General features: G+C 54.6%; 7 protein-coding genes across 7 annotated transcripts; 3 read left to right on the plus strand and 4 right to left on the minus strand.

The window, feature by feature from the left end:
• Positions 1-1,608: 1,608 nt before the first annotated feature.
• CON7 (C2H2 finger domain transcription factor CON7) lies at positions 1,609-3,388 on the plus strand (the record flags this gene model as incomplete). The annotated part of the gene is made up of 6 exons (XM_032028948.1): positions 1,609-1,777; positions 1,838-2,038; positions 2,114-2,334; positions 2,590-2,770; positions 2,949-3,305; positions 3,360-3,388. The coding sequence occupies 6 exons, from the start codon at positions 1,609-1,611 to the stop codon at positions 3,386-3,388; spliced, it is 1,158 nt and encodes a 385-aa protein (XP_031891285.1).
• A 4,426-nt stretch (positions 3,389-7,814) lies between these two features.
• On the plus strand, positions 7,815-9,368 carry CGGC5_v001934 (uncharacterized protein; the record flags this gene model as incomplete). Its single annotated transcript, XM_032028950.1, has 1 exon — positions 7,815-9,368. The coding sequence occupies one exon, from the start codon at positions 7,815-7,817 to the stop codon at positions 9,366-9,368; it is 1,554 nt and encodes a 517-aa protein (XP_031891282.1).
• Positions 9,369-12,638: 3,270 nt separating this feature from the next.
• On the minus strand, positions 12,639-15,138 carry DBP2 (ATP-dependent RNA helicase DBP2; the record flags this gene model as incomplete). The annotated part of the gene is made up of 7 exons (XM_032028952.1): positions 12,639-12,685; positions 12,738-12,890; positions 12,945-13,073; positions 13,515-13,622; positions 13,673-14,641; positions 14,699-14,790; positions 15,002-15,138. The coding sequence occupies 7 exons, from the start codon at positions 15,136-15,138 to the stop codon at positions 12,639-12,641; spliced, it is 1,635 nt and encodes a 544-aa protein (XP_031891284.1).
• Positions 15,139-16,183: 1,045 nt separating this feature from the next.
• On the minus strand, positions 16,184-17,668 carry CGGC5_v001936 (putative hydroxymethylpyrimidine/phosphomethylpyrimidine kinase 2; the record flags this gene model as incomplete). The annotated part of the gene is made up of 5 exons (XM_032028953.2): positions 16,184-16,222; positions 16,274-16,744; positions 16,792-16,942; positions 16,992-17,151; positions 17,203-17,668. 5 exons carry the CDS (start codon positions 17,666-17,668, stop codon positions 16,184-16,186), a joined length of 1,287 nt encoding a protein of 428 aa, XP_031891289.2.
• Positions 17,669-17,687: 19 nt separating this feature from the next.
• On the minus strand, positions 17,688-18,064 carry CGGC5_v001937 (putative hydroxymethylpyrimidine/phosphomethylpyrimidine kinase 1; the record flags this gene model as incomplete). Its single annotated transcript, XM_066150901.1, has 2 exons — positions 17,688-17,940; positions 18,012-18,064. The coding sequence occupies 2 exons, from the start codon at positions 18,062-18,064 to the stop codon at positions 17,688-17,690; spliced, it is 306 nt and encodes a 101-aa protein (XP_066009683.1).
• Positions 18,065-18,722: 658 nt separating this feature from the next.
• Positions 18,723-22,984, minus strand: ste20 (Target of rapamycin complex 2 subunit ste20; the record flags this gene model as incomplete). The annotated part of the gene is made up of 3 exons (XM_032028954.1): positions 18,723-20,471; positions 20,524-21,982; positions 22,038-22,984. The coding sequence occupies 3 exons, from the start codon at positions 22,982-22,984 to the stop codon at positions 18,723-18,725; spliced, it is 4,155 nt and encodes a 1,384-aa protein (XP_031891290.1).
• A 2,798-nt stretch (positions 22,985-25,782) lies between these two features.
• uaZ (Uricase) lies at positions 25,783-26,688 on the plus strand (the record flags this gene model as incomplete). The annotated part of the gene is made up of 1 exon (XM_032028955.1): positions 25,783-26,688. One exon carries the CDS (start codon positions 25,783-25,785, stop codon positions 26,686-26,688), a length of 906 nt encoding a protein of 301 aa, XP_031891287.1.
• Positions 26,689-26,774: the final 86 nt, after the last annotated feature.

Genomic DNA, 26,774 nt, shown 5'->3' on the forward strand with positions numbered 1-26,774 from the left:
GAGAGATAGATAGCTTTCTCTCTTTCATTGCCGTCCACATCCACACTTCCACTTTCATCTCACGCGCAACATCCGTACCTTCTCCGTACGCCTCCAGCGCTACTGCGACGTCGACTACTTTCCCTTAGTACCAACGGGGGAATCGAATCGCACTACCAACGCACGCGCACGACGCTCATACCTGCTGCTACTGCACAACCAGCGCGTCTGACTACGTCTTTCCCGCTGCCGATACGTTCGTCACGTCAACTCGACTCGAGCAAGACTCGGGAAGAAAGAAGGAGCAACACACACCCTCCACCAACAGACCAGCCCACCACCACCACCCTTCAACCACCCAACCCACCATTGGTACCAAGGCCAAGGCGAAGGCCACCACGCCCCCCTACCACCACCGCAAGCACCGAGCACCACCACCACCACACACCCAGCTGCCTCAACCTCCCCCCCCGGCCTACCCACGCTGCTCCCAAGTTCACACCCACGCTACGCTACCCGGGCTGCCCTGCTGAGCTGTGCTGCCCTGCGCTGTGTACTGCAAATCACACACACACGCACAAGCTCCCGTCAATCACACCTGGAAGACGCAGACCTTGACACGCTTAACGCGCATTCAACTCACACTTTTTCCATCTGCACTGCGCCCTCGCTTCTGCTGCTTCTTTTCCTCTGTTGCATCTGCATCTTGAGTTCTCCTGCATCCGCAAGCCAGATCAGACAAGAGTCATTCGCTTTCTCGGGACTCCCATCTTCCATTCACAAATCTTTCGCAAACCGCAAGTCAGGTCCTAGCCTAGACCACGCCAAATCCAGACATACGCCTTCCCGATCAAAGACAGCACACACCCTGCGCTATACGCAAAGAGGAACAATTCGACATCCCATCCCCACTCTACCACCGCCCTCCCTACCTCCAGCTTTCGCAGCTGCCACTGCCGCTATAGCGACTCCTCACTGAGCGTGTACCTACGGCACTCCTCGCCGCCTCTGGTTCCCGGGCTCCATCAGCTCGTGGGCCTCCCCCCTGCTCTATCTCCGATCCAGACGCTAAGCTGCTCGGCCTGAACTCAAGCGGAGGAGCCCAGCCCTTCCTTTACCTCTCTAGCGCACTATTTTAGTGCCGCTCTCCCCAGGCATTACCGTCAACCTCCTCTCAGCCAGGAAAGAGGAAAAAAAAAGAGGCGTCCTTTCCGTGATCTGGCAAAGACAACGCTATCCTTGCCACTTTGAGAGATCCTCGCTCAGGGCCGTGGCTAGTCGACTTTGTTGTCATCACATCCCCATTTAACCATAAACCCGAGCCCTTGGGTGGTCCGCGCTATCTTGGCCGCCATCTTTATACACCATCGCCGCGCCGCCTCAAGTCTCACTTCACTCTGGTATCATTCGCTTGTTACCATTCTTCCATCATCCTTCTTTCCATTCTTCAAGTACAAGCCAACCGCCGCTACTTGAACCCTTCGCGCCTTGGACCAATTCACCTACCGCTCTTGACCTCGGAAAAAAAGACACGGCCTGTCACCAACAACCTACGAACCTGCCGTTGGCTCGAGAACTAAGGACTCTCCGGCCATACTTTGCGACCAAGACGTTCCACTGAACTGTAGCATGTTCTTGGTTCCAACGCAACATCAGTTCGTTGACAACCAAGCTTCACTGCTCTCTTCAGGCTCTCCCCAGCTTGGAGGTTCTCGCTCAGAAGCCGCTGCCATCAGTTCGCTTCTGTCGTCCATCAGCACCTCTATGGAACGCAGTGCTACCGAGTACTCGCAGTCAGGTTTGCCTTCGCCTTACCCAAGCAACTGCGGCGACACCCGTTCTGAAGGTTCTTCTGCAGATCACGCATCTGCTGCGCAATACGCGACCCAGCAAGAGGTTCGCCCCAGCAACTACTCTACCTCGGCCACTCCCACCTCCGAGTACAGCGTCTACCCGCCGTCTGCGCGGTCAGGATCCTTCCCTGAACATATTCAGCGATCATATCATCCAGCTAGCAACCACAACGGTAGCAGCGGAGGCATGGCGCAACAAGCAAGCAGTCCGTCTTTGCCCCAGCAAGATGGCCGTCACCATCAGGTCCCTCTGGCCAAGTCTGACCACGATGTACCCATAGATCCGTCGATAGCGGCGCCGAGCCCTACCTACGCGTACGGACAGCACTCTCCGTACGGCCCTCCGCCGGGAGACATGTCGCACTCATACCAGCACCCTTACGCGCAACCCCGTCCCGACTGGACCGGCTACGGTCAGCACAGCGCCGGTCCCTTGACACCCGCGAACCACGTTTTCCCCCCGACGCCGAGCTCAGCTCCTCCCCAGGGACGACCTAACCAGGTAAGTTGAGCAGCGAAGTGTGTCGAGCCAAAATGGCCCCGCGCGGTAGGCAGATGTTGCGATGTCAATTGGGTCCCTGATTTGGCAATTTTCGCGAGAATTACCCAGTTTGGAAATTTAGCGAAAATCTCAGGATGAGGGGTCTCAGGCATTGCAGCAGCTCGCCATTGATGTGGGATCTGAGGCTGGCACGCGCGCATGTTTTTCACCTTCAGCATGAGATACAGTGTACTGACGTAACAGTTTGGACATCAGGTCTATTCTTTCGTTCCGATTCCCGGTGCCCAGCAGCACAAGCGACCCCGCCGACGATACGAAGAGATTGAGCGCATGTACAAGTGTGGCTGGAATGGCTGTGAGAAGGCCTATGGTACCTTGAACCACCTGAACGCGCACGTCACAATGCAGTCCCATGGACAAAAGAGAACCCCAGAAGGTACGTGAATTTGATTGTTGACATGTTTCCGGACAAAGCATCGCTTCAAGATATGTGAGCGCGTTGAAGCGCGTCGCCTTGCGTGCTAGTGGCTATGAGCTAGTTTGTTGCTACAGGCCGACTTCGACGGGGATGACTACCACCGTCCAATAGATATAAGGCTGACGATGCTTTACAGAGTTCAAGGAGATTCGCAAGGAATGGAAACAGCGCAAGAAGGAGGAGGAGGCCCAGCGAAAGGCCGAGGAGGAGCGTCAGCGTCAAGCCGCCGCCGCTGCCGCAGCAGCTGCTCAGAATGGTTCCGCTGACCCCCAATCCGGCGCTGATGGAGCATCGTCGGCATCCGCCTACGGCACCAGCCGTCAGGTTCAGCTTCCGCCCATCGGCTATCAGCCCTCGCAGTACCCGGCACCCCCTTCCGCAGGAGCCGTGGCCCAGCAACCTCTCCCCGAGTACAACGGATCTCACATGTACTCGGCCAACTACCAACCTCAGTCACCCTACGGCCAGCCAAACCAGAGCATGTACAGCTCACGTTAGTTCAGACCCCCTGCGTTCACCGAGCACAGGAGGCTAACTGCACAGCAAGATAACGGTGGTCAGACAACGAGCCACTGAGGCGCGTTGACTTGCTTGGGGACGCCATCGGAAATGACCCAATATAATGATAGAGGGGGGAGACAGCTTGTACATTAACGGGTTTCCTTTCGCGCGACGATTGCAGCTCAACGGCATCTGTCCACACGACTTTCCTCTCGTTCGGTTTTTAGACGCGCGGCAAAATTCTGGTTCACGAAGCGATATCCTATCCGTCTTGGGCTTGGGACTTTCACATTTGACGGAGTAAACGCACAGCATGGTGTCGACGCGTCACCAATTCTCACCGACTCGGGCATACATACCCCCACCCACCTGAGTCGCTTCTACATGCGCATCATCACCCACCGGAATGCGTTTCTTTTCAATTTTCTTTCTTCACATAACATGATGCATTGGGAAATGGCTTTTCTTTGGACCTGGTTCCTGCATTTATGAGGGTTTCGAGGGCGATGATTTGACGAACCGAGTGGAGGCTCACTCTGCGCATTTGGGAGGGGCGTTTGCGATATCGAAGTTTCTCTTCAGCGCCACGAATATGTCTTCTGCGGCACCTGCTTCACCAGACGGAGGCCTGATGGGAAACATTGTTTCGACGAGCGCCCAGAACGCAACTTTCTGATAGCGGCCCCATCCCTCAAGTATACGTTTTCCTTTCCTTTTTGGACTTTAGTCCCTTGAGGCGGTCCTGCTCTTCGGGAACGGCGATCAGGATTTTCGGAAAAGGGTCCCTTTTTCTCGGGAGAAGGCGAAAGCACAGGGTTGGCAAGGATGTGCCTTTGGAGTGGCGAGATACCAGTACACGAACGGGTCAAGGGCGCGCGAGGGAGTCGAGATTGATTTTTTGGTAGTTGCGGAAAAAAGGGAAATGTATAAGACTTCTTTTTTTGGCAACAAAAGACATACCCGGTTCACTAAGCTCTACAACTTGATGGTGAATTCATTCGGTGATCAACGCGACAGGACAGCGTGCTGTATAAACCGAGATGCGAAAAAAACCTTGCGACCCACGAGAGTGGTTGGTAAAGGAGATCCCCCCATGCATCCCGCCGGCCCCAAGCTGTCTTTCCGCGTAGACGAGTTTAGGACGAACACCGTGTGGGAGGTAGGGCGGGCGGGGGGGATAGTGAGGCTGAGGCTGAAGCCGCTGAAGAACTTTTTTGGCGGGACCAGGGATGCTCGATGCTGTCTGTTGGTTCTGGGGGTGTTGGATGACGCAGACGCGCGGGCTGAGAGGCATGGATATGGATGATGGTGGTGGTGGTGGTGTCTGTTGGTGGTGGTGACACCATTCCATTGCGAGTTTAGGTTCTGCGTCTTGGTAGTCTTTTTCTTACGTGCATAACCTGGAGAAGAGAGACAGGGTTCACTGCTTTGCCGAGTCCTCGGTTTTTTTTTTTTTTTCTTCCCTTGTCTCTAGACCCGAGCCTTGGGGAGGACTTGAGCTAGTGTTGGATGGGGATTGATTTGGTTTTTTTCGTTGGTTCGGAAAGAAAAGATCTTGTGTAACTGGCGCTACGGGAGTGGGATGCGGGCAAGGGTTGGTTTGCGGTCTACGTTAGTGCCGAGGGCTTCTCTACTTCCCCCGGGGCCTTGTTTGCGTTGTACGCGCGGATAGGTGCAGATGGGTAGCGTGGCATTTTTTGTTCAAAGGGGACATCATTCTTTATTGGAATTTATTGTTCTGTGGCGGCTGCATTGCATGATGGGGGCAGGAAGGTTAGAGATGGAAGGGTGTGGGATATATGTGATGGATGGTTTGGAGGGGGATATGAATATGCTTTCTCCTTCCCTTCCGAATTGTGTTTTTGCATTGGTTCTTGGGGTGGCGAGAGGGTGTGTGTAGATTAACAAGGGGATGGATGGGAGAGGGACCGAAGGATTTTGAGTGTGCATATCGAGGATTGAGTTTTTTTGGCTACGATTTTGCTGTTCGTTAAGGAGGGTTTGACATGAGGAAAGGCCGCTGGGAACAAAAAGGCTTGTTTTTGTGTGCGGGTGACGGGTGCGGTCGAGGTTTAAGTTGAGTTGAGCTGACGTTTCGCTCCGCTCCGCGGTGCGGCGGTCGGTGTACCCGAGTTGCCGTGACACCGGTGCGTTGGTTCCATTTGGGAGCCTTACAAAAAAAATTTGGTCTTTTTTGTGTGAGGTTACCTTCTGCCGCTTATTCTTTTTTCTATTCTTGTTCTTATTTTTGGGGGGCGACTGGATTGTGTTACTTTTTTTCTGTGTCGCCACAAACATGTACTCTTCGCGTGCGTTGGGTTGTCGAAGTAGTTGGGCGTTTGTGCATGCCGCTCAGGGATTTCCTACCTCAGTGCAACCACATCATCGGAATTCTGGGCGCATGGCGGGGGAGAAAAAGTAAAAGGCAACCGATCGCGATCGGAGAAAAAGATGTTTGTTTAGTGTTTGCTTGGTGCGTGCTGGCTGCAGCGGCGCCGTAGTATTGGGGGCCGCAATTGAAAGAAAGAAGAAACGAAAAGGAAGGGTGACAAACACAGATCGCGGTGGAGTTGGATGCAACGAGTGTCGTGTGCCTTGTTCCTCGAAGCGTCTTTGCGCGCGCGCGCGCGGTAGCTAGCGGCAGCGGCAAGCGGCAAGTTAAGCGTCATGGGTTGCGGACGCGGTGGGTAAACTTTTTTTTTTTTCTCGGTTCGTGGGAGACCCCAGATTATTGACGGGCGGTGCCGCGCGTGTTTAGCACGTTGCTTGGGCTTGGGTTAGTCCTCGTGGGTTGGCTTCTTTTAAGAATATATTCCCATGCGAGTTGCGAGGGTCTCTGCCTCTTTAGCGTCGACTTTATTAGGCTGTTCGGGATGTTGCGTGGTAATGACTTACTCACGTACCTTGACGAACTGGCGCCGATGTACTGTACATACCGACCCGAAGAAGGGGGTGGTGGCCCTGTGTGGTTTTTTTTTTTTTTTTGGGCGTGGGTTCCTTTTTGGATTCTTGGCCCTCAAGGCGACGCTTCGGATTGTGGCGGGCGTTTCTTGGTTTTTTCCTGCGAGGTTGCCGTTTGGGAGACGGTGTTGTGGGTCCCCATTTTTCCATGTCAGTTTCGGTTGGCGTTGAGCGTAACGGTTCAATAGGTAGGTAGTTGGTTGACAGAGTTGCTAGTTGCGTTTGGGACTCTTCAACTTGGTATGCTGACAGCATACCTAATGTAATGTACTGTAGATGTGACGATCAACTAAGGTCTGATTTTTCAAGTCTAAGATGATGAGTCATCTTTTCTTTGCAATTGGTGGCGTGTTGTTTTCAATTGAAACGCGGTTTATTCAATCCTTGTGTGGAGACGCTTTGCATGGTCTGTTGTCAAGTTGCGAGACATCTGGAAGGGTCCATTGTGTGAGTGGCGATGCTGAGGCTCGCTTATCGCTGTGGCTATCGTCGCGACGCTGCAAACCAACCTAACCTACCCCTCCAGCGAGCGACATTAGTGCCTCCAATGTTGTTGCAGTGAAGGCCTTGCCAGAGAGTGAGCACCCGCAATCTCAGCAGTGCATCTAGTGTGTGCTACCGATGACGTAGTCTGCAGTCCAGCGACGTCAGGCCTGGAACAGGAGGGCCACGCCCAACGGCAACGGCGAGTTCCTCTGGGCTGCTGTGCCAGTTTGCCGTGCCGTGCTGCTGTCTTACACAGAAACGAGAAGGGGGGTCTGGAACGAAGGAAGGCGCTGGTCCTCTGGGGAAATTGAAATTTGCCTGCGGTCAGATGTGTCTCGCATGCAAAATCCAGGAGGGAGGCGAGAGAAGGAGCAGACTGTCCGTCGCCAAACCACCGCATGACTGCAGGAAGCGACGCTGATGGCCGCGATTGGGAGTGAGTGCCGTGCCGTGCCAGACTGGAATAAATCTTGGTTGCCTCCTCTGCAGCGTCACATTCCACGATCTTCTTTCTCGCTCCTTCCCTCCACCCTTTGAGTTTTTCCCGTGCAACTCTCGTTTCTATTGTTCGGCACCTTCGCTCGACAACGCCCGTCGTTCGCAGCTCTGCCGCTCTTGCGGTTTCCGACTGTTTACGGCCGACTGCCTTGAACCCGCCTCGACAGCATCTCCTCCGTAGCTGGGTGTATTTTATTTTTCTCGCCTTCCACCTCGCGCGGGGAGAAAAAGAAAACACTTCGCCGCCCAATCCTGCGCTGTTTGGAAAGTCGCAAGCAGACACAAACCTCATTTCTATCGCCCGTTTCCACCCTCGTTTCCTTCGCGCAAAACTTGCCTCTGCAACACAATCACAGCTTCACTACCGACTCCAACGGATTCACCCTAATTTCTACCTGGAATCCAATTACGCATCACTCTGCAATATTTTTGCTACGACACGATCGATATCCAGCAGGCTTAATCGGCAGACATTCAGCAGGCTTCCGCGTACCCCTTCGCGCCTCTTCTTGTGTCATCATTGGACGGTAGTGGGACCGGACCCAACGCCTCCAAAATGATCGCCGCCGCCTCGATCGACTCCAATGTTCGGCCCGCTCTGTTCAGACCTTCGGGTCTGCACAAGTCCGACTCCTCCGTCTCCACCACCGCACTATCCTGCAGATCCATCCGCGTCACCGGCGCTCATCCGCTCGGTAGCCTTCACGTCCACCAACCTCTCGATTCCCCGCTGTCCCAAGAAGTCGCCGCCATGAACCCCAACATCACACCCGACGACGACGAGCCGCCCCCTCTGGCCGACATTGAAAATGGGGATACGATGGATCTCGTCCCACAGGACCACCTGCAGCATGAGCACGCACTCGGTGGCGGCGACATCGTCCTCATCATGGACCTGCCCGCCTCTTTCACCATCGGCTACGACTCAGTTTCCTTTACTGCCCGCGAGTTTTTCGGCGTCAGAGACATCCCGCCCGGCCCGCACTTCTTCTGGGTCTCAGAGACCGAAGCCAGCACCACCCGTTGCGGCTTCTGGATCGTGAGCTCGGCCACGGAGAAAATTCACGTCATGCAGTGGGACAAGTTCAATGAGGTCGTCGGCGAGCCCGCCAGCCAGGTCGAGGCCCGCTTCCAAAAGGATAACATCCGCGACGTCTACCCCAAACTAGCGCCCTACCAGTTCCGCGCCCTCAACGCCAACGTCAAGCCCGCCGCGTCCGCCTCGCAGCCGCAGTCACAGAGCCTGGACCCCGAGTTCGCAAGGAGCACCAACATCTGGCAGCAGCTCACTAATGCCATTTCTCCGAGTCTGCTCAGCAGGATCACGGCGCGCCAGGCCGGCGACTGGGCGGTGCACACCTCCGACCGCGTGAAGGGCGCACTGATGCTGCCCGCCGAAGTTGAGCTCGAGAAGAGAATTCCTAACGTCGTGGCGAGCACCGAGCTCAACTTTACCTTCAGCCAGGCCGCGAAAACGTACGACGTGGAAAGTATCGGCTCGGCGCGGACGGAGCAGGCAGTTGATGCGACTGCACACCTCCTTACGGCGGGCATCAGCGACGACGATATTGTGGGCGAGTTACAGTTTGCCTTTCTCGTCGGCATGCACCTGGGCAACGAAGCCTGTATCCAGCAATGGTGGCACATGCTGGTGGCTCTCGTCCTCAAGGCCTACACGTTACCCCTCAAGCGCCCTGAGCTCGCTCGGTCCCTCTTACAGACTATTACTGCCCAGCTCGTGTACAACGAGCGTTATCTCGACGGCTCCGTCCTCGACTACGGTCCAGCCTACGCTCGGGATTTGAGGATGGCTTTGATCGTTTACAAGCGCCGGCTCAACGAATTGCTTCTAGCGCTCAACTCACTCGCCACGCCCGAGCAGGCCCTCGTCGGCCAGGCTTTCTCAGACCTCGAAGCTTGGGTCTGGAAGTTTGGCTGGGACATCCGGAGCGACTACCTCCGCAAGGGCAAGATGAGGCTCGAGGACGGCGAGGAGGTTGAGGTGGAGCTGGACGACCTCGAGGCGGAGGACGAGCGGGGCGAGTTCGCGCCCGAGATGGTTGAGCTGGACGAAAGCGGAAAGCAGAAAGATCTTGTCTCGTGGGATTAGAGCTCCGGGGTCAGGAGGCGCTTGTTGGAAGCAAAGGAGAGACGTCGTCGCAAGTCCCAGGCCCAGCAGGCAGCCAAGATGCTGGCGGATGCTGAGCCAGTGCTGCCTGTTGAAGCAAGGCAGCGTCGATTCTCATCTCGGAGAACATCAATCATTGATACACTGCGGCCTCGATCGTCGAGGAACTCTGCTGTGTTGCATGTTGAGTTTTGAAGTTGGAGTGACGTGCATGAGAATGGATTTGAGTTCACATGCGCGCACCATGCATGGAAAGTGGAGTTTGGGAAGGCAAGGAGTTTTGTTGGATCAGGGACTTTTTTTTTTTTGGCATTTGGCATTTCAGCATGGGAGTCGTCTTGGCCGTTGCTTTGTTGGCGGGGAGGAATTGGTGAGGGCGCGCGTGGCTCTTTGTAATGATGGGAGGATGGTGTCCCTGTGTCTTTGATAATAATCATAACTCTGCACAATGATGTCTCGGTTTTGACGTAGTGCGGTGATGTATAGGTACCCTTGACCTCGTGTAAGAAGATTCCATTACTTCTTTATAAAGCGTGAGCTGACCTGAAGCTGTGACAAACCAGGCAGTGACGTGGAGGTCATGACGTAGAAGAAAAACCAGATGTGAGAGGCATATCTTCCCGGACCAAGTCTATAGACTGGGCCCTAGCAGCCCGCAGTTTGCCCAGCTTCTGCTTTGGGGCCTGACAACAGCGTATTCTGCGTGTACATGAGGTTGACGAAGAAGATGGCGGAAGACTAGAGTTCATGGCTCTGGAGCCTGAAGTTATCCTGCTGTGGCTTTCATGGTGCTGTGGAGGGGTGATATCCATGAATATTGTATATCGAGAGCTAGGGAGACAAATATGCAACCCACCCATTGTCCAATTGTTACGGGTGTGAGAGAGCTGTTGTGGTTTTATATGGGCGCAGAAGCAGGGTTGACAACTCGGTATTCGACTTTACGTTTGTGGATGCGGAAAGACGAGCTTGAGATCATGTCTGTGTCTCAGAGCTGACTGGCCGTTGCCCTCTCGTCTTTGCTTGTTACACACCACGGATTTCACGCATATCTGGAGACTAGTATGGCAATACGCCAGAGACGGTGAGAAGCAGCGCCTGTCTCTCTCGCTCTTCGGCTGCGTCTACGGCCCTACTTCGTGGCCTTCCATCCTGCCACTGTATCACGTTCAAATCACCAATTTTAAATCCTGAATATGGAGATTTATTTGACGGCGATTCTTGCTGATTCTTGGATGTCAATGTGCACATGGGTTATTTAAGGCACCGCCGAAAGCCTTGTTATGGGCGTCTTGTTCCTTGCCGACACAGCTGAGCTACCTCTCTCTGGCTTGACAGCAGCACTGACCTAGTATCCCAACTTACCTCAGAGGGGCCTGGCCTCCGAAGTGTATATTATAGCGTCTATTGTTTTACTAGAAAGAACAAGCCGAGATCGTCGTCGTAGACAGGAAGTGTTCCGAGAAAGTCAAGTACTGAAGCAGTTTGCAAACCGAATTAGTAGATTCAGACTCTTAAAATGATCTTTATTATCTTGGAGACATCTCAGCTGTTTCCCGGCGTTGCTGTCATTGGATGAGTATTTGTTTCAATCACATGAAGGGATTGGTGATCTCTACGATGGAACATCCAAAAGAACGTCGCTTCTTACTATTACAACGACTTGGTATATATACTATTGTTCTCCCTCCCATTACGCCAGATTTTGCCTGGAACGAGCCAATCTTGTCGGTGGTTCCACATGATCATGGTTGAGTTTACTCGGCCCTCTCCGACATGCCTGTGGTAGTTGCTCGACTGCGAGATCAAGGGCGGCCTGTTTAGCTTTCATCTGAGGGCCTCCCTCGACTGCACCATTGCGAGATGATACACATGGGATGCACTTAAGAAACTGGTAAGACAGTTCCACTTGACGAAGGACCGCTCAGGTTTGATGTGGCATCGTCCAGCAACGATCATGACTTGCGCCATGGCACGTTAGCAAATCTCACCGCCCAGTTCCATCCAAAGAACCCTGGTTACATTGGTTCCTGTTCTAATACTGTCTGAAAACCAAAAGGTATCTCCTTTATAGTATGTATCTGGGCTTGAACTGTATACGGCCGTGGAGAGGAACTGATCCGCTACGGCAAGAGTGCCGATGGCCTGGACGCTCTGCTTCAGTTTGAGCCTTGACTTCGTGGATATACTCCAAGATAAGCGCTTCACACTCATTTAATCAGGATGCAATTACCATGCTTCGATAGGGCGGGCAGGAAGGCGGATCTGGGCAGACAGTCAAGAAGGATTTGTGACTTGAAGGTCTCGATGACCAAGGCCACTGGACGCACCACTGACAGGACAGGACCCAAATCAAGACTTTTCCGCTGTCAGAGAAAAAGGGTAGACATGGCGGTAATAGGACTGCCTTGAATTAAACCTTCTCTTCGTTCGCGGACGGTCGAAAGGCTGGGAAACCTGTTGGATGAGCGCAGATTTGGAATACAGCATGGTCAGGACGTGATAACAGACAGTTCAAGAAGAAACAAGAATAGGAAAAACCACAAGGAGTACAAGCTCCCAAGCAACAGTAAGGAAAGGTTCTAGCCTTGGCCCGCGGGAGCTTATTTTACCTCAATCTCCGTCGACGTATCTGCCCCAGACATAACCGGAAACGAAGACGGACAACACCAAGCTAACACGTTAACACACGTCTTGACGACCGGGGCTTCGGTAGCCTCACGTATCGCGCAAACATCTTCACAGAAGGGAGAGACCAGCCAGCATCACACCATTGTCGCGTAAACGTCGTTGGATGATTGTCCTATTACTACCTAGCAGCATACCGCCCTCACGGCGAGCTTTGCCTGGCATACCGTCATCTATCAATAATGCTCGACTTCAGAGCCAACCCAATCTTTTGCTCGTGGAAAGAGCGTCAAAAGTCACTGGACCCAACGGAGGGGGTCTCTAATGCTGTTCCTCTCTCGGCATTCTTCGTTGTGGTCGTCCTCGTTCCCTCTCTAATTTTGTTCAACCTGATCCACGTTTTGGCCATGAAATAATCGCAAACAAACCCAAAGCCGATATGGGCCCAAATAAAAGAAACACTAAGGAAATGAACAGCCTTGAAAAAGATACCGACTGCGTGGACACATGGGCGTGTCCGGGGTACCTCGAGTCTAAAATCCGTCTACGTGAACGCCGATTTTGCATTGGAAAGCGCAGGATGCCGCCGCATGTAAACAATCACCTCGCTGTCGGGCGAAGTCCTTACCAGCGTCGGGCGCCACCAAGGGGAGCGTTGTTGGCATTGTTGTCTGCGAACGTACTGTTAGCATATGTGTCGAAAGCGAGGAGTGAAAAACATACTTCTACCACCACCGCCGCCACCACGTCCACGGCCCCAGCCGCCGTAGCGACCGCCACCACCACCTCCGAAGCGGGTCATCTCTGCGAGACGAGGGTCGATCTCTTGGCGCGCTTCTCTCAGCACGTTAACAAGGTCACGAGCCTGCTTGGAGTCTGCAACGTTGTTAGCATGATTGGATCAAGATACCAGACAAGGAAGATACTGACTGTCAGTGGTGAAGAGGGTAATGGCGGTACCCTTGGCACCGGCACGACCCGTACGACCGATACGGTGGATGTAGTCCTCCGAGTTGTTGGGGTAGTCGTAGTTCAGCACGTGAGTAATGTTGCGAACATCTTATTAGAAGGGTTAGCAGACGCCTCACGGTGGGTATAGCAACGTTCCAGCATGGAACCAGACATGTTTGATAATTATATCAGGCTGTCTTTCACTCCGTCGGAGACGGGGCAGTCTGTATGCGTCAAATGCCATCCTGGAAAGTTCAGTGTACCGGGTCCTCGGGCTTGGGGAATCTTGGGGACAGCTTGATGGAATCAAGATATGCCGTATCCACGCTTGTACCATTGGCAAAAGGCAGGCACAAGAGTGGGAAAGCGAGTATAGCAAGCCAAAGGCTACACACCAGACCAAGACTCCGCTCAGAGGCAGAGAGAACCATGGAGACACGAATGCATCAGGCAAAATTGCGCAATCAAGAGAGCCCCTAGACATAAGAGTAAAGTACAGCGCAAGGCTGCTGGAAGTTGCCATGAGGGTTGGGGGGTTCTGATACTCACCAATACCACGCGACGCGACGTCCGTAGCCACCATGATAGGGCTCTTGCCCGTCTTGAACTGGTCAAGGACCCAGTCACGCTCGTTCTGCTGCTTGTCACCGTGAATAGCTGCAAAGTTGTTAGCTGTTGATCAGGCAAAGGCAAAGGTGGAGACGTACACAAAGCAGGCCATCCGTCCTGGCGAAGGAAGCGAGTGATGTCGTCAGCGACACGTTTGGTGCCGACGAAGATGAGGATCTTGTTCTCCTTGTTATCCATGACCTTCTCCAGGTGCTTGATCATGCGGTCGCGCTTCTCGCTCTCAGAAACGACCTCGACGATCTGGGTAATGCGGTGGTTGGCCGCGAGCTCCATGGAGCCGATGTTGACCTGGATGAAGTCGGTAAGAAAGTCGGAGGCAAGGGCGCGGACCTCCTTGGGCCAAGTAGCGGACCACATGAGGGTCTGACGGTCAGGGCGAATCTGGCCGATGATCTTGCGAATCTGGGGCTCGAAACCCATGTCCAGCATGCGATCAGCCTCGTCGAGAACCAGGTAAGTAACGCGACGCAGGTTGGTCTTGCCAGCCTCAAGCATATCAATCAGACGACCGGGGGTGGCAATGCAGACCTCAACACCTCTGGAGAGATCGCGGATCTGAGGTCCCTTGGGGACACCACCGTAGACGCAGGTGTTGCGGATGCGGGAAGACTTTCCGAACTTGGAAATTTCCTGCTGAATCTGGACAGCAAGCTCACGAGTAGGAGCAAGAATGAGGACGATAGGACCATCGCCGGGGGCCAGCAGGGGCTGGGCGTTGATGTGGACGATAGCGGGCAAGCAGTAGGTGAGGGTCTTTCCGGAACCCGTCTCGGCAATACCGACGACGTCGCGACCGGACAGAGCCATAGGCCAGCCCTGAGACTGAATGGCGGTAGGCGCGGGGAAGCCCTGGGCCTTGACCTCGTCCATCACGTATCTGGGGAAACCGGCCTCGTCAAAGGTTTCGACGGGCTTGGGAACATCGTTGCCAGCAATGGTCATCTGGTGCTTACGGCGGAAAGAGTCGACCTCGGCCGGGCTGCGGGTGGCAACCTCCTCGTGCTCCTTGTAGAAGGACTTCTCGAATTTCGGGAGAGAGTTAAAATCTGTTCGGCAAGGGTTAGTAAATCGTTCTGTGGCATTCTGTGATGATGCATACTCACCCCATTCTTGCTGGCGAAGACCGGCGCCAAGGTTGTTCATGCGGTCACCGCCGCCGCCGCCGTAACCACCACCGCCGCCACCGTAGCCGTTTCTGATAGGAAAAGGTCAGCAAAATGATTCTGATAATGTGCTTGAGACGACGCGAAATGCCGACGTCCGCGTGCTGTCGTATCGAGATTGCTTCAGTTTGGTTACAGGCGGTCGTCAAATCGTGTTGTGTTGCGCCAAGCCCCCAGTAGCCTAGCCTCGCGAAACGACTTTGTCGGAACAAAAGGGGAGGAGAGAAATCAATCAAAACTTACCCGTTGGAGTAGCCACCGCCGCCGTAGCCACCGCGATCACCTCTGTCGCCGCGATCACGACCACCGCCGTAACCGCCTCCACGACCTCCTCCGTAGCCGCCCTGGCCACCACCACCGTATCCGCCGCCGTAGGACATGTTTGTGCTAAAGAGGCAGTGAACGCGCAAGAAGCTTGTTTGTCGATGGTTTCGCGTGTGAAGCGATGTCAAATGGCAGAAAGAAAGACCGTGGATGGGAAGAGCACGCAAGTAGAGCTCTTTTCTGGACCGAACCGAAAAGAGAGTTGGTTGCGTGAGATGGGAGTTTGTGATGGGAGAGGGAGAGGGATGCAGAAGGGAAGGAAGAAAAAAAAGAGCAGGATGGATGGATGGAAGGTTTTGGGTGCGCAAGGCGTTTTGCTGGGGTAGGAATTTTTTTCCTCGCTGCCAAAACTTTTCAGCGGCGACAGGCAGGCGCTGCCAGTAGGGACCTTGCAATTTTGCTTGCTAAGGTAAGGCAAAAGAATACGTACCCCCTACCGCCGGACTGAGACTGCCTTTCGGGGTGGATGCAACCCTGCAGAACTGCTGCACGTGGGACCCGCTTCCTTCTTATCGGTATGATTAGGTAACGGTGGATCTGACTCGCGATAAGGCACCTTCGTGCTTTGCAACATGACCCATGACTCTCTCTCACCTGGGAGGTTTGGACGACGTATCCATTCCCTCAGAATTTGCGCGCTGTCTGCGGGAACAGCTGCGAGTGATTGGAAACCATCTGGCCTCATTTCGAGTTACATATGCCAAGCAGGGAAGCTCTTTCTTCTCTCAGTGTTTGGCGTCCGTAATGCTGCGGCATGCACACCCGAGCTGGGCTGTCAAGGAAAGAGAATATGCGGTATTCCATCGGACGACAGATACCTGAAGAGCACAACGGTGCTTGGCTTTCTGGCCCGAGTCCCAGCTGACCCGCCTGGACTACCTTCTTTTCTAGCAGAGCGCAGTGTATGAGGCCGTTTGAGACTGCGAATGACGCCAGCAGCCGGACCTCAATATCCTCCACATCAATACGAGCTGTTTGAACAATGCCGTCGGAGAGATTCTTGCCGACGTTTTGAATTCTAGTCTAGTCTTTGTTGTACGGCCCCTCTCTCTGTGTACTCTATGGAACCCATGGACCAACGTGTCCGGGTTTTCTAGCATATCATCGGTAAGGGAACATTTCCCAGAAGCCGATTTCCATCTGTTCGTGGGTCAGCTACGGGCCGGAAGCCTCAACTTCTGCAGGGCTTACCTTGGTTCCATGAATAAATATCTTGATCAGACGTTCTATGCTGGAAGGACTTTGCAAAACGGCATGTCTCTCAATCAACTCAGAGCCCGTCTTCACGGCCTGGACGTAGTCATCGGCCACATAGTTCTCGATCCACTTCCAGTACGTGTTGTCGTCCCGTTTTGTCTTGACATCGCCGTGTAGCTGTTTAGCCACGGCACCGTAGCCCAATAGACAAGGAGCCAATGCCATCTGTAGGGCGATCCAGTCCTCGCTTTGTCCGACATCGAGGACGTAGCGGGTGTAAGCCGTGCATGCTTGGTGCTCTTCGGTGGCCTCAATTTCGGGCACTGTGATTCCGAAGCCCTTGCAGTAATCGATGTGCAGAGACATCTCGCGGGCGATATGGCTGACAATGCTGGCACCTGCTGAGATGTCCGCAATGTTCTTCGCCTTGTAAGATGCCAAGGAGTTGGCTCTGGCGAAATGAACCTGCCCAAGTCAGCAAGGATTCAATGAGGAGGGAAAACATCACAAACCAGATAGAGGTAATCCTGGATAAGATACTTCTTGAATGACTCCAAAGGTAGCGTCCCATCGCCCATAGCCATAACGAAGGGATGGTACACAAACTCTGACCATACGTCCTTGACATCAGGCCTTGCCAGCATGTACTCGATGAACCGTCCCCTAGATACTGTCAGTTGAAGTCACCGCCGAGACGGAAGAGGCAACCCACGGCGCAAAAGGCAGAGTCTGAATGGAGTGAAAGTGATTTAAAGGCCCATGCCCCTTTCCGTACCCAGGCGCTGTCCGGATCGCAGCCTCGATATACCTCACCCCAGCCCTCGCAGCTTCGGGTACGCTCAACCCCTTTGCGAGGCCCGACGCAATAGCAGCTGCAACCCATCAGTATCACTCTTCAGACAACGTGTCAAAAGGAAACTCACATGCAAGCGAACAGCCAGTACCATGCGTGTCTTTCGACGCTTGATACGGGCTCTCGATCCTCACGAAGCCTCCCTCGCCATACAACACATCCACAACAACCTCCTTCTCTTCCTCCGTCTTCGCAACGGTGAAGTCCGCCTTGAACGGCGCATGCCCGCCCTTGACAAGCACCCACTCGGGTCCAAGACCCTTCACCTTCCGCGCCATCTCCTCCAGATCCGCCACGGAAGCAACCTCGGCGCCCTCAAACCCAGCATCCTGCAGAAGCAACTTGGCCTCGGGGATGTTTGGCGTAAGAACCGTCGTAACCTTCAACAAGCCCTCAAGCAGCTCAGCAACAGCATCTCTCGGGAGAAGCTCCGCGCCGCTGGTCGCAATCATGACGGGGTCAACAACAATCTTCGGCACGCGATGCCTCTTCAGAGCCTCGACGACGGTCCCAATCGTGGCAGGCGAAGCTAGCATACCTAGAATCCCGCCCTCGTCAGCCAATGCAGCTCCATGAGAAAAGAGACCCAGACATCGAGAAGCGAAGGGTGGAAAGGCGCAACTTGCCAGTCTTGACGACGTCGACGCCGATGTCGTTTACGCAGGCATCAATTTGCTTGACCAGGAAGTCCTGCGGCACATGATGAATGTCGTGCACTCCCGTGGTGTCTTGCGCAGTGAGAGCGGTCGTGGCCGTCATGGCATAGCACCCATGAGCCGCGATGACCTTCTGGTCTGCCTCTAGCCCGCTGCGAAACAGAAGGCATCACGTCAGTGAACTTTGCTTCAAGGACGGGAAAAATCTTGGGTGATTACTCACGCTCCACCGGAGCTATCCGAGCCGGCGATGACCAGTACTCGCCCAGAGACCATGCTTGCTTCGCGGAAACCGTTTATAACAATCCTGGGGAAATCTGAGGTTGTGGTCGAGGACCGCTACGGCAGACGATGTTACTTGAAGCTCCGAAGCAGGCACCCGCCCGGGTCGGTTGGCGTCGGAGGCCGTGGTGGTTCGTAGATGTCACTCAAGGTGGGGGCGGGGCAGTCACCAAGTTTTCATGAGGTAAGGTATAGTACTCCTGAGTACTCCAGAGCACGCGTTCCCTTCCCACCCCCATATCCATCAATCACGCCTCCTCACGATACTTTGGATGTCAATCAAGTCCTCGATGTCAAATGCAAAAAAATAACGAGATGAGTGAACCAGTGACTTTTGAATTGCCTTCCTGCCGACACCCTACTCCCCGGGAATCAATACGCAGATGGCCGCCCGACTCCATCCTATCCATTGCTCGCTCCCAAATGGACATTTCGTGATTTCTCATAGAGTTTCTCTGTGCTTGGCCTGAAACTCGGCCAATTGATCGACGTATCCATCTCCCCAGATCCCGAGATATAGTACAAAAAAGACCAATAGTAACAAAACGCCTCATCATGGGTGCCACCAACGCATCTTGAAATCCACCTCATTTCCCTCCATATGCGAGATGCCCCGTGAAACTGTGCGGCTCTATAGTACAACGACGTAGCTTCACGCCGTCTCCGCAAAGTCATCCGTCTGATCCGAACTCAGACTGTCCGATCGCTCTGCCCGCGGCTGATGGTTGTCCTTCTCCAATTCGGACGGGTCTGATATGCTCCTCTGCCTCTCAGTGCGGTTCTCATCCCCAGAAGAAGACCCATTGTCTTCTTCCTCTGCTTCCTCATCTTCGTCGTCATCATCGTCGCTGTCGCTGTCCTCGTCGAACACGATTCTTCGAAGAACGTTCTTGTCGAACATTTCTATCACCATCCGCCTGATTGGTAGGCGATAGTGATTGTATTCAAGCATCGTCATGATCCGCTTGAACATCTTTGGTGACCTAAAGCCCGCTACCTTGTGCTGCCGGATCTGCATCAGCTCGCCCATAGCGCGCTTGTAGAGAACCATGTTGCCGAGGTCAACAACCAAGTCGAGGATTCGCTGGTTAGTGGCAACCTCGTCGGTGAAGGCTGGTAATTCCTCCTTTTCCAGGGGCGGGCGAGCTTCGGTGGGAGGTGGCGGAACCAAGTAAGTCTTCTGCGTGTTGGGGAGCGCGATCTTGGACGCAATGGCATGCTTCCAAGGCTTGAAAGAGAAGAACTTGGTCAGGTCGTTCGGGATGCAGAAGCCCAACGATTCCCCCCTAGGTGACAAGTTGGAGTCCCAGCCGCATTCCGAGAGAATCTCAAGACCGTGCGCCGATCTTGAGATCAGTCCCAGCACGAAGAAGGCTGTACCTCGCAAGCTCATCACCTCATGCTCTTCGGCAATCTTGACAATGTCCTCCACGACATCACAAGACTCAATGAAGGGAGCTCCCAGCTCCATTGAGCCTACGTTGCCAACAGCCCACATAGATGCTTTGACTTTGAGCATGAGCTCAGGGTCCTCCGACTGCATCCCGTATTCCTTGATAGTGCTGGCAAACTCTGCAAAATGCCCCTTGTCACTCAGCAGTTTGCAGCCCTCTTGTGTGCGTGCAAGCTCGCGGTAAAAGTGTGGCGGAATGTGGTTCTCTGGCTCGGCTTCTGCTTGAGCTTCGTCCACCATGTTCATCCGGTTTTGGTGTTCTTCCGGGTTCTCGAGGAACGCCTTCGCCAGACTGGTCTCAATAACACCAACGTACGAGTCGTTCCGGCCGAGGAACCAATCATCCATCTCGTTGCTGATATAGTCAACACCGTCGAGGTAGTGGTAGCCGATCGAGGAGGATAAGAACCGAAGGAGGAGAGGGGCGCCGATTTCTCCAAGATGGTCCATTGTTGGACGACATTGGACGACGTACTCCAGATATGCCTTCTTATTGCACGCCTTCTCGAGGATCTTAACCGCGGTCCGGCAGACCTCTACCTCGGGGTCATATAGCTGGTCGACCAACTTCTCTATCGCCCACTTCCAATCCACCTTGCCGTGAGACGGCTGCGACGCGTCAAAAGGTCGAGTGGCATATTTCCGCAGGACATTTGTGGCAATGATTCGAATCTCCCTTGTCCCAGACGTAAGTGCCTGTTCGATTAGCACTCGAGGGTGGCCTGGGACGCTGTAGTCGAAATTGGCGAGGAGAAGTTTGATCAGATCGGGACGTTGCTTGTGTCCAAGGATGTGATACATCATGTTGAACATTCTCCATCGCTGAAGAAGCTCTAAACCTTTGGGATCGCCGCTAAGAACCCCCAACATTGGGAAGTAGCCGGCACAAAGAGTGCTCTGCAGGCGACCGGGCGAGAACATTGGATCGGCAGAAGTGAGTCCACTGCTCTGTTTTGTGTGTTAGTCTTTGTCTGGATGGCGCTGTTGCCATAGAACTTACTGGATCACACTGAGCGAGGCATTCCGCTATTTGTCTCAGCAGCTTATGATCTTGCAGGTAGTCGACACCCTCCGGTGATTGCAGCAAGGTGTGCATCAACGCACAGCCAACTCTGACGTACTTTTGGGTGTTCTTGTTGGTCGACAGGTCTGAGAACCGGTGCTTAAACGGCCTGTAGAAACTCATGATCCTGTTCATGAACTTGGAAACCCTGTTGACTTCGTCCAGTCGTTTGCCATCTTGAAGCGGCCCATCGATGATGCGGGAGATGACATCCCAGTTCCACTTCATGTAATTTGAGCTGTTCAAGACGTTGGACTCGACTAGCAACTGCCGGATTGCGCCCTCTTGAACCACAACTCCTGCGTTGCCTTTGCGGTGCATGTCTGCGAGGTTTCCCATACTGTCACTCGAGGGCAGAGCGCCAGCAGTGGCGGATGACGAGGAACTCCTATACAACGTCTTGCTCACAGAACTTATCTGGTACACTATACCTGACGCAACGAATCTATTGTCATCCTTGAATTGGGTGGCGGCAGCAAAGAGATCGGGAAGTAATGGCAAGTCATTGCTCCAAGAGGCGGGAAGCAGTCTGCTGGACAATTTGAGTACCTCACCGATAAGAAGGCAAGTTTTTCTCGTCAAAGCCGGCTCGCTTGTTCTGGCAACTTGGAGCAGATTTTCCAATAAACCAGCTTTGACAAATGTCGCCAGGAGCAAGGCTGTATAATGATCCATGAAGTTCTGCTCCCCGCCGTCATCTTCATGAGGCATGCTGATGGCCAGTGGTGCTTGCTGATTGGGCATTGATTTGAGGCTTGCCACTCGTCCGTATGTCGTCAACCTACGGCCGGCAAGGAACGAGGAGGCCCACGAGGGAGATTTGATCCGAAGTAGCAGGTAGATGAGGTCAATGACGGTCTCTCGGATGGCCGCCTGGGGGAGCACCATGCTGGTGAGCAACGACTTGATGGCTCGGGAGTCATGCATTGTTAGCATCATGAGACCTGGCCAGCTCTTCAAGATTTTGGTGATGGCTTTAGAGTTTTGCTTTAGCAGGCTCTCGTTGGCGAGAATGATGTCTGTAAACGCCGTGAAGAGAACCTCCAGATCATAACCAGAGCGCAAATAAATCCTCTTCTGTGGGTTGTCCAGAATCTGCATGTAAGAGGCAGTAAGGGTTTCTGGTGACTTGTATGTGCCCTCAATGAGCGCCTCTGAAAGTGGCGACAGACCTCCAGAGGCTACAGCCAACGCGGGGTCGCGGAGCATGATTTCGGCTAGGGTTTCCAGGCAGATCGACCTGAGGCGGTCCTCAGCTTGCTCTGCAACAGCTGCAACGGTGCGAACGACGGCCCTCGAAATCTCCTTGACGCCGTCCTTGACATCCAAAAAGGCTCGGACAAACTTAAGTGCTTGCTCGCGCTCTAGATCAGCTTTTCGATCCTTGATCAAAGATCTGTCCAAAAGTTAGCTACATGTCCTTGCCAAAGAGATGAGATGGAATAACTCACGTCACGACAATGATATCAGTGTTTAAGCTGCGAATCTTCCTCAAAGATGACACATCTGATATGGCGTATCGAATCATCCTGTAACCGGCTGCTACCACTTCCCTGGCCTCGCTGAGCAGCATGACTTGCATTCGTAGACCAAAAACAGACCAGACTAGGTCGTACTTTAGAGTCGGGTGCCTTCTGAAGAGATCTGCAAGGCTATTGCCGCGGCTGACATAGTATTCAGGAGGCATACCCTCCTGCTCCAGCGCCTGAAGCAGCTCAGCCAAGAGGAAGGTCGGCGACTGCTCGGCCACATCCTCGGCGTCAGATCCTGCACCACTGCGGGAAGCACTGGGGGGCGATCGCAAGCCGTTGTTGGGCGGAAAGAAGCCGTCGGTTCTTTGCCTCGTAGGCGTAGTGGGCGTCGTTTTCAATCTCTGGGCGTCGGCAATCTTCTGTCGTAAGAGCTGGATACGCGAGTTGGATGCCTTGAGCTCGGCCTCCACCTTGGCCCTTTGCTCTTTCGTCTGCTTGGCCTTCTTAGCATTCAGGGCCTCAAGCATGTTCTCGCTACCATCCTTGATCTTCATCTCGCGGTTCAGCTGTTCCCGCAGATTGGCGAGGGCCTGCTCGGCAGCAGAGATGCCGTCGACCTCGTCGACCTTGTCCATGGCATAGATGTCGCCGCGAGAACCGGAGCGCGAGGGCATCATCTGGCTGCGCAGCTCGGAGCTGAAGCTTCCCGGGGCGATGGAGGGGTTGAGGGAAGAGCCTCGCGGGGCGAAGCTGACGCCCGAGGCGCCCAGGCTTCTTGGGCCATTTGTAGAGCTGAGGGGCGGTTGGAGACCACTGCTGCTAGGTTCGCGCTCGAAACTGGGCCTGGGATTGAGCGTGTTGACGCTGGGAGTGGACGACTGAGGCGACAATGCCTTTTGGGACTGGGTTGCGGATGCGCCCAGCATGGCGGGTATACCTCTCTATGATACCACCTTTTTCCGGGGCCGCTCCCAAAGTCCTTGCATTCGGGCAACTTTTATTGCGGAAAGTCTAAGATATTGTTGTAGAAGTCCAAGACTGGGGGCAGACTGATCGATTGGGTTCGCGCGACAGATTTGGGACCTTCGCCGATCGGGGTGGGTTTCGCGATAGGAGGATGGAGTTTCAATCGTGGGTCGGAGAGGTGCGACGTTGGACCGGTCGGGGGAAAACAGTTGATGAAGGAAGGCTCGAGCCGGGTTTCTGGAAGGTTGTAATTCGGGTCGCGATGCGTTGGGCAGGCGTGTGAAGTTGGTCGGCAGCTTGAAGAAACCAATACAAAGGCAGGTTGGCGGTGCTGGTGGAGATGCGATGGAGTTCAAAGCTGAGGACGGGATATGCGCAAAGGGGTGCCGGTCGGCGGGCAGTATCCGGGCGGGTTCTCGACGTCGGACCGTCTCGCGGGAAGAGATGGGAGCTCGTTCGATCGGAAAGTTGTTCAAGTTCCAAGTTCGTGTCGAGATGGGGTAGTTGGTCGTGGGGGAAGCGGTCGTTGTGGTGGTGGTCACTGGGGCGTTGCGTTGTGTTGTGCCACACCTCTGCCACGGACATTCCAACCTCTGTGCAGTGTGCAGCCTGTCATCCACAGCCTGGTGCCGACTTTGGGAGTGGGGGAGCCGCCGTTGCGCTGTTTTGGTGGCTCAAGGGGGGGGGAGGGAGGTCGCTGTCGAAGTGGTGCTGTGTCACAACGTCAGGTCTGTTCCAGTTCGACCCGGGCCAGCTACGGGAGGTGCAGCACAGCGCGTCGGTCAGTCCAGTCAGTGCTACGGCAGCACTAACGTGGTGGAGAAGTGGGCGTCCAGTGCGTGCCCAAGGTGCGCTCAACTGCTGCACTGCCTTACCTAAGGCCAACCAAAATCGAATGGAAGGTACAGCTGAGAAAGGCACCTGGAACATCGAAGATTTGACCGACATGCAGGCCAACCTACACCGCTCACCTTGCAAGACGAGATAGCCACATGCACACATTCATGAGTGCCTTTGCCGTGCGATCTGATGACCCATCCACCATCTACGTCTGCCGTCCCGTCAACGACATAGTGGCACACGATTCGACCGTACTTCCATCGCAACACATCACCAGCAGCACATGGGATCGGAACGGCAGTCTAGAATGGCCGTTGATCCGAACAACCAAGAAAGCCAAAGATGCCAACCAGCTCGCCTTCGGTTAACCAGTACCATTGGCATGAAGCGCATTGCAACACACGGCCAGAGATCCGGATAAAGCCACAAGAAGACCAGACACAGACAGTTGGCACATGACTGCCAACTGCTTCCAGAGACCTTCATCATGCTCGCAACCATGCACCACGGACCACGAACCATGGACCATCCTACTTTATCCTCCCGAGGAAAGCCCTTGCCGTCTGAAGCTGCTCGTGCCACAGCGCAGACTGTCACTGCCAATGCTGAAACGCGGCCGGCTCCCTTCCACAAGTCGTTCGATGCCCTCGGAGACGTCCATCTGTGCGTGCGATAAGGCTCCCCGCCGCTGAGCGCGAGCGATCGAATGCTACTACTAGCGTGAACATGAACAGAATTATTTCTGTCAGGATCATGAACCGGCTTTTGATCTTCGGCCCTTCGGCCTCATACTTACCCACACACCACCGAAGAAGCGGGGGTCCCGGATCCTATCGGTCGTCACCTCGCCTCACTTGGCCTCCTTCTCACCTCAGGCTCGGGGAGGGGCGGCAGATGGTCGGCCGCGCCCTTGGGATTGCTGAGGAGGACCTGCATGACGATGTGGGGTTCAGTGAGCCTCTAGGAGAGTAGTTGCACTAAACGGTACATGCAAACATTCAGTATCATTCTGACTGCGCAACGGCGCAAACTCTTCCTCTGTTGGGTGCCTTCCCATTGGACGGATATCCAAGTGAACTTTGCCAGACTCGGATACATGTCTCCATGATGCTGTGGTGGTAAGGTAGTGCTTCAGCCAGTGATCACCAGCGTGGGAGTAACAATTACACGAAAGATGAACCAACAGACCCCGAGTCCCGTGTCAATATCCTCAATGCGGACCCTGCAGAAACCCTACACTAGTCCATCATTGACCGAAAGGCGTTTGCTTTTTCATTTCTGAAGTAGACAAATTACCCAGCGTTCCCCGCCGTCCCGCCTGGCTCAGAGAGCCGTAGTCAAGCTCCCACTGAAGCGGCTGAGTGCGGCGGGCTGCCCCCAAGGGACATCGGCGGGCTCCGGGGGCTCCACTCCACGCCAATGAGACCATCTTACCCCACGGCTGCCGGGCCCTATCAAGCAAACCGGGTCAGTTCGGCCAGGCTCATTGGGTCCCCTGATGGCGTCCCGCGGGCCAGGGCAAAAAAACGTGCCGACTCAAGACGCGACTACGCTATCTATCTCCGGGGGCCTGGCAGCTTTGTGTGTACTGGGTGACGTTGAACGAGGCTAAGGTGAGCTTGAAAGGCAAGCGAGAGGCAAGCAAAGAGCTCTCAACCTTGCCGTCTTAATATATAAACACTTATCGGGCCCCTCGACGATTATCTCCTCTCCCTCTAGTCTGTCCTCCGTGCGACCTCATCTCATCCCCAACCTCAACAACAACCACTCCTCTCACATTCAAGCCATCACATCTTGCTTCCACACAGTTCTTTCCAACAGCGGTCCTTATCTCACACCCATCTCATACCCCGTGATAAGTCTCATACCACCTCTCCCTGTGATACCCTCTCTCAAACCTACAACAACAACCGCCAACATGCCCGCTCTCGCCTCCGCCCGCTACGGCAAGGACAATGTCCGCGTCTACAAGGTCGAGCGCCACGGCGACTCCCAGACCGTCACCGAGATGACCGTCTGCTGCCTGCTCGAGGGCGAGATCGAGACATCCTACACCGTCGCCGACAACAGCGTCGTCGTCGCCACCGACTCCATCAAGAACACAATCTACATCAAGGCGAAGGAGAACCCCATCAACCCGCCCGAGCTCTACGCCTCCATCCTCGGCACCCACTTCCTCGACACCTACAAGCACATCCACGCCGCCAACATCAAGATCGTCCAGCACCGCTGGACCCGCATGACCGTCGACGGCAAGCCGCACCCGCACTCCTTCTTCCGCGACGGCGAGGAGACCCGCAACGTCGAGGCCCGCATCTCCCGCAAGGACGGCATCGCCCTCACCTCCGCCATCCAGAAGCTCACCGTCCTCAAGAGCACCGGCTCCGCCTTCCACGGCTTCGTCCGCGACGAGTACACCACCCTCCCCGAGACCTGGGACCGCATCCTCTCCACCGACGTCGACGCCCAGTGGTCCTGGAAGTTCCCCAACGTCGCCGCCGTCAGGGCCGCCGTCCCCAAGTTCGACCCGGCCTGGCAGGCCGCCCGCGACATCACCATGAAGACCTTTGCTGAGGACGAGAGCGCCAGCGTGCAGAACACAATGTACAAGATGTGCGAGCAGATCCTCGCCGCCGTGCCAGAGGTTCTGACCGTCACCTACACGCTCCCCAACAAGCACTACTTTGAGATCGACCTCAGCTGGCACAACGGCCTGAAGAACACAGGCAAGGACGCCGAGGTGTACGCGCCGCAGTCCGGCCCGAACGGTCTCATCAGGTGCGAGGTCGCGCGCTCTGCCAAGAACGAGACGGCCAAGTTGTAAGGGTTGGGGCGTCGCTGAGAGGGAATGAGATGGAGAGGATTTGAAGCCTGCGCTGCATTTATCCCGGCGTCTATGCATTTTCTACC

This window comes from Colletotrichum fructicola (genome assembly GCF_000319635.2).
Source record: "Colletotrichum fructicola Nara gc5 chromosome Unknown KSG_Nara_v1_contig01, whole genome shotgun sequence".
NCBI lineage: Eukaryota > Fungi > Ascomycota > Sordariomycetes > Glomerellales > Glomerellaceae > Colletotrichum > Colletotrichum fructicola.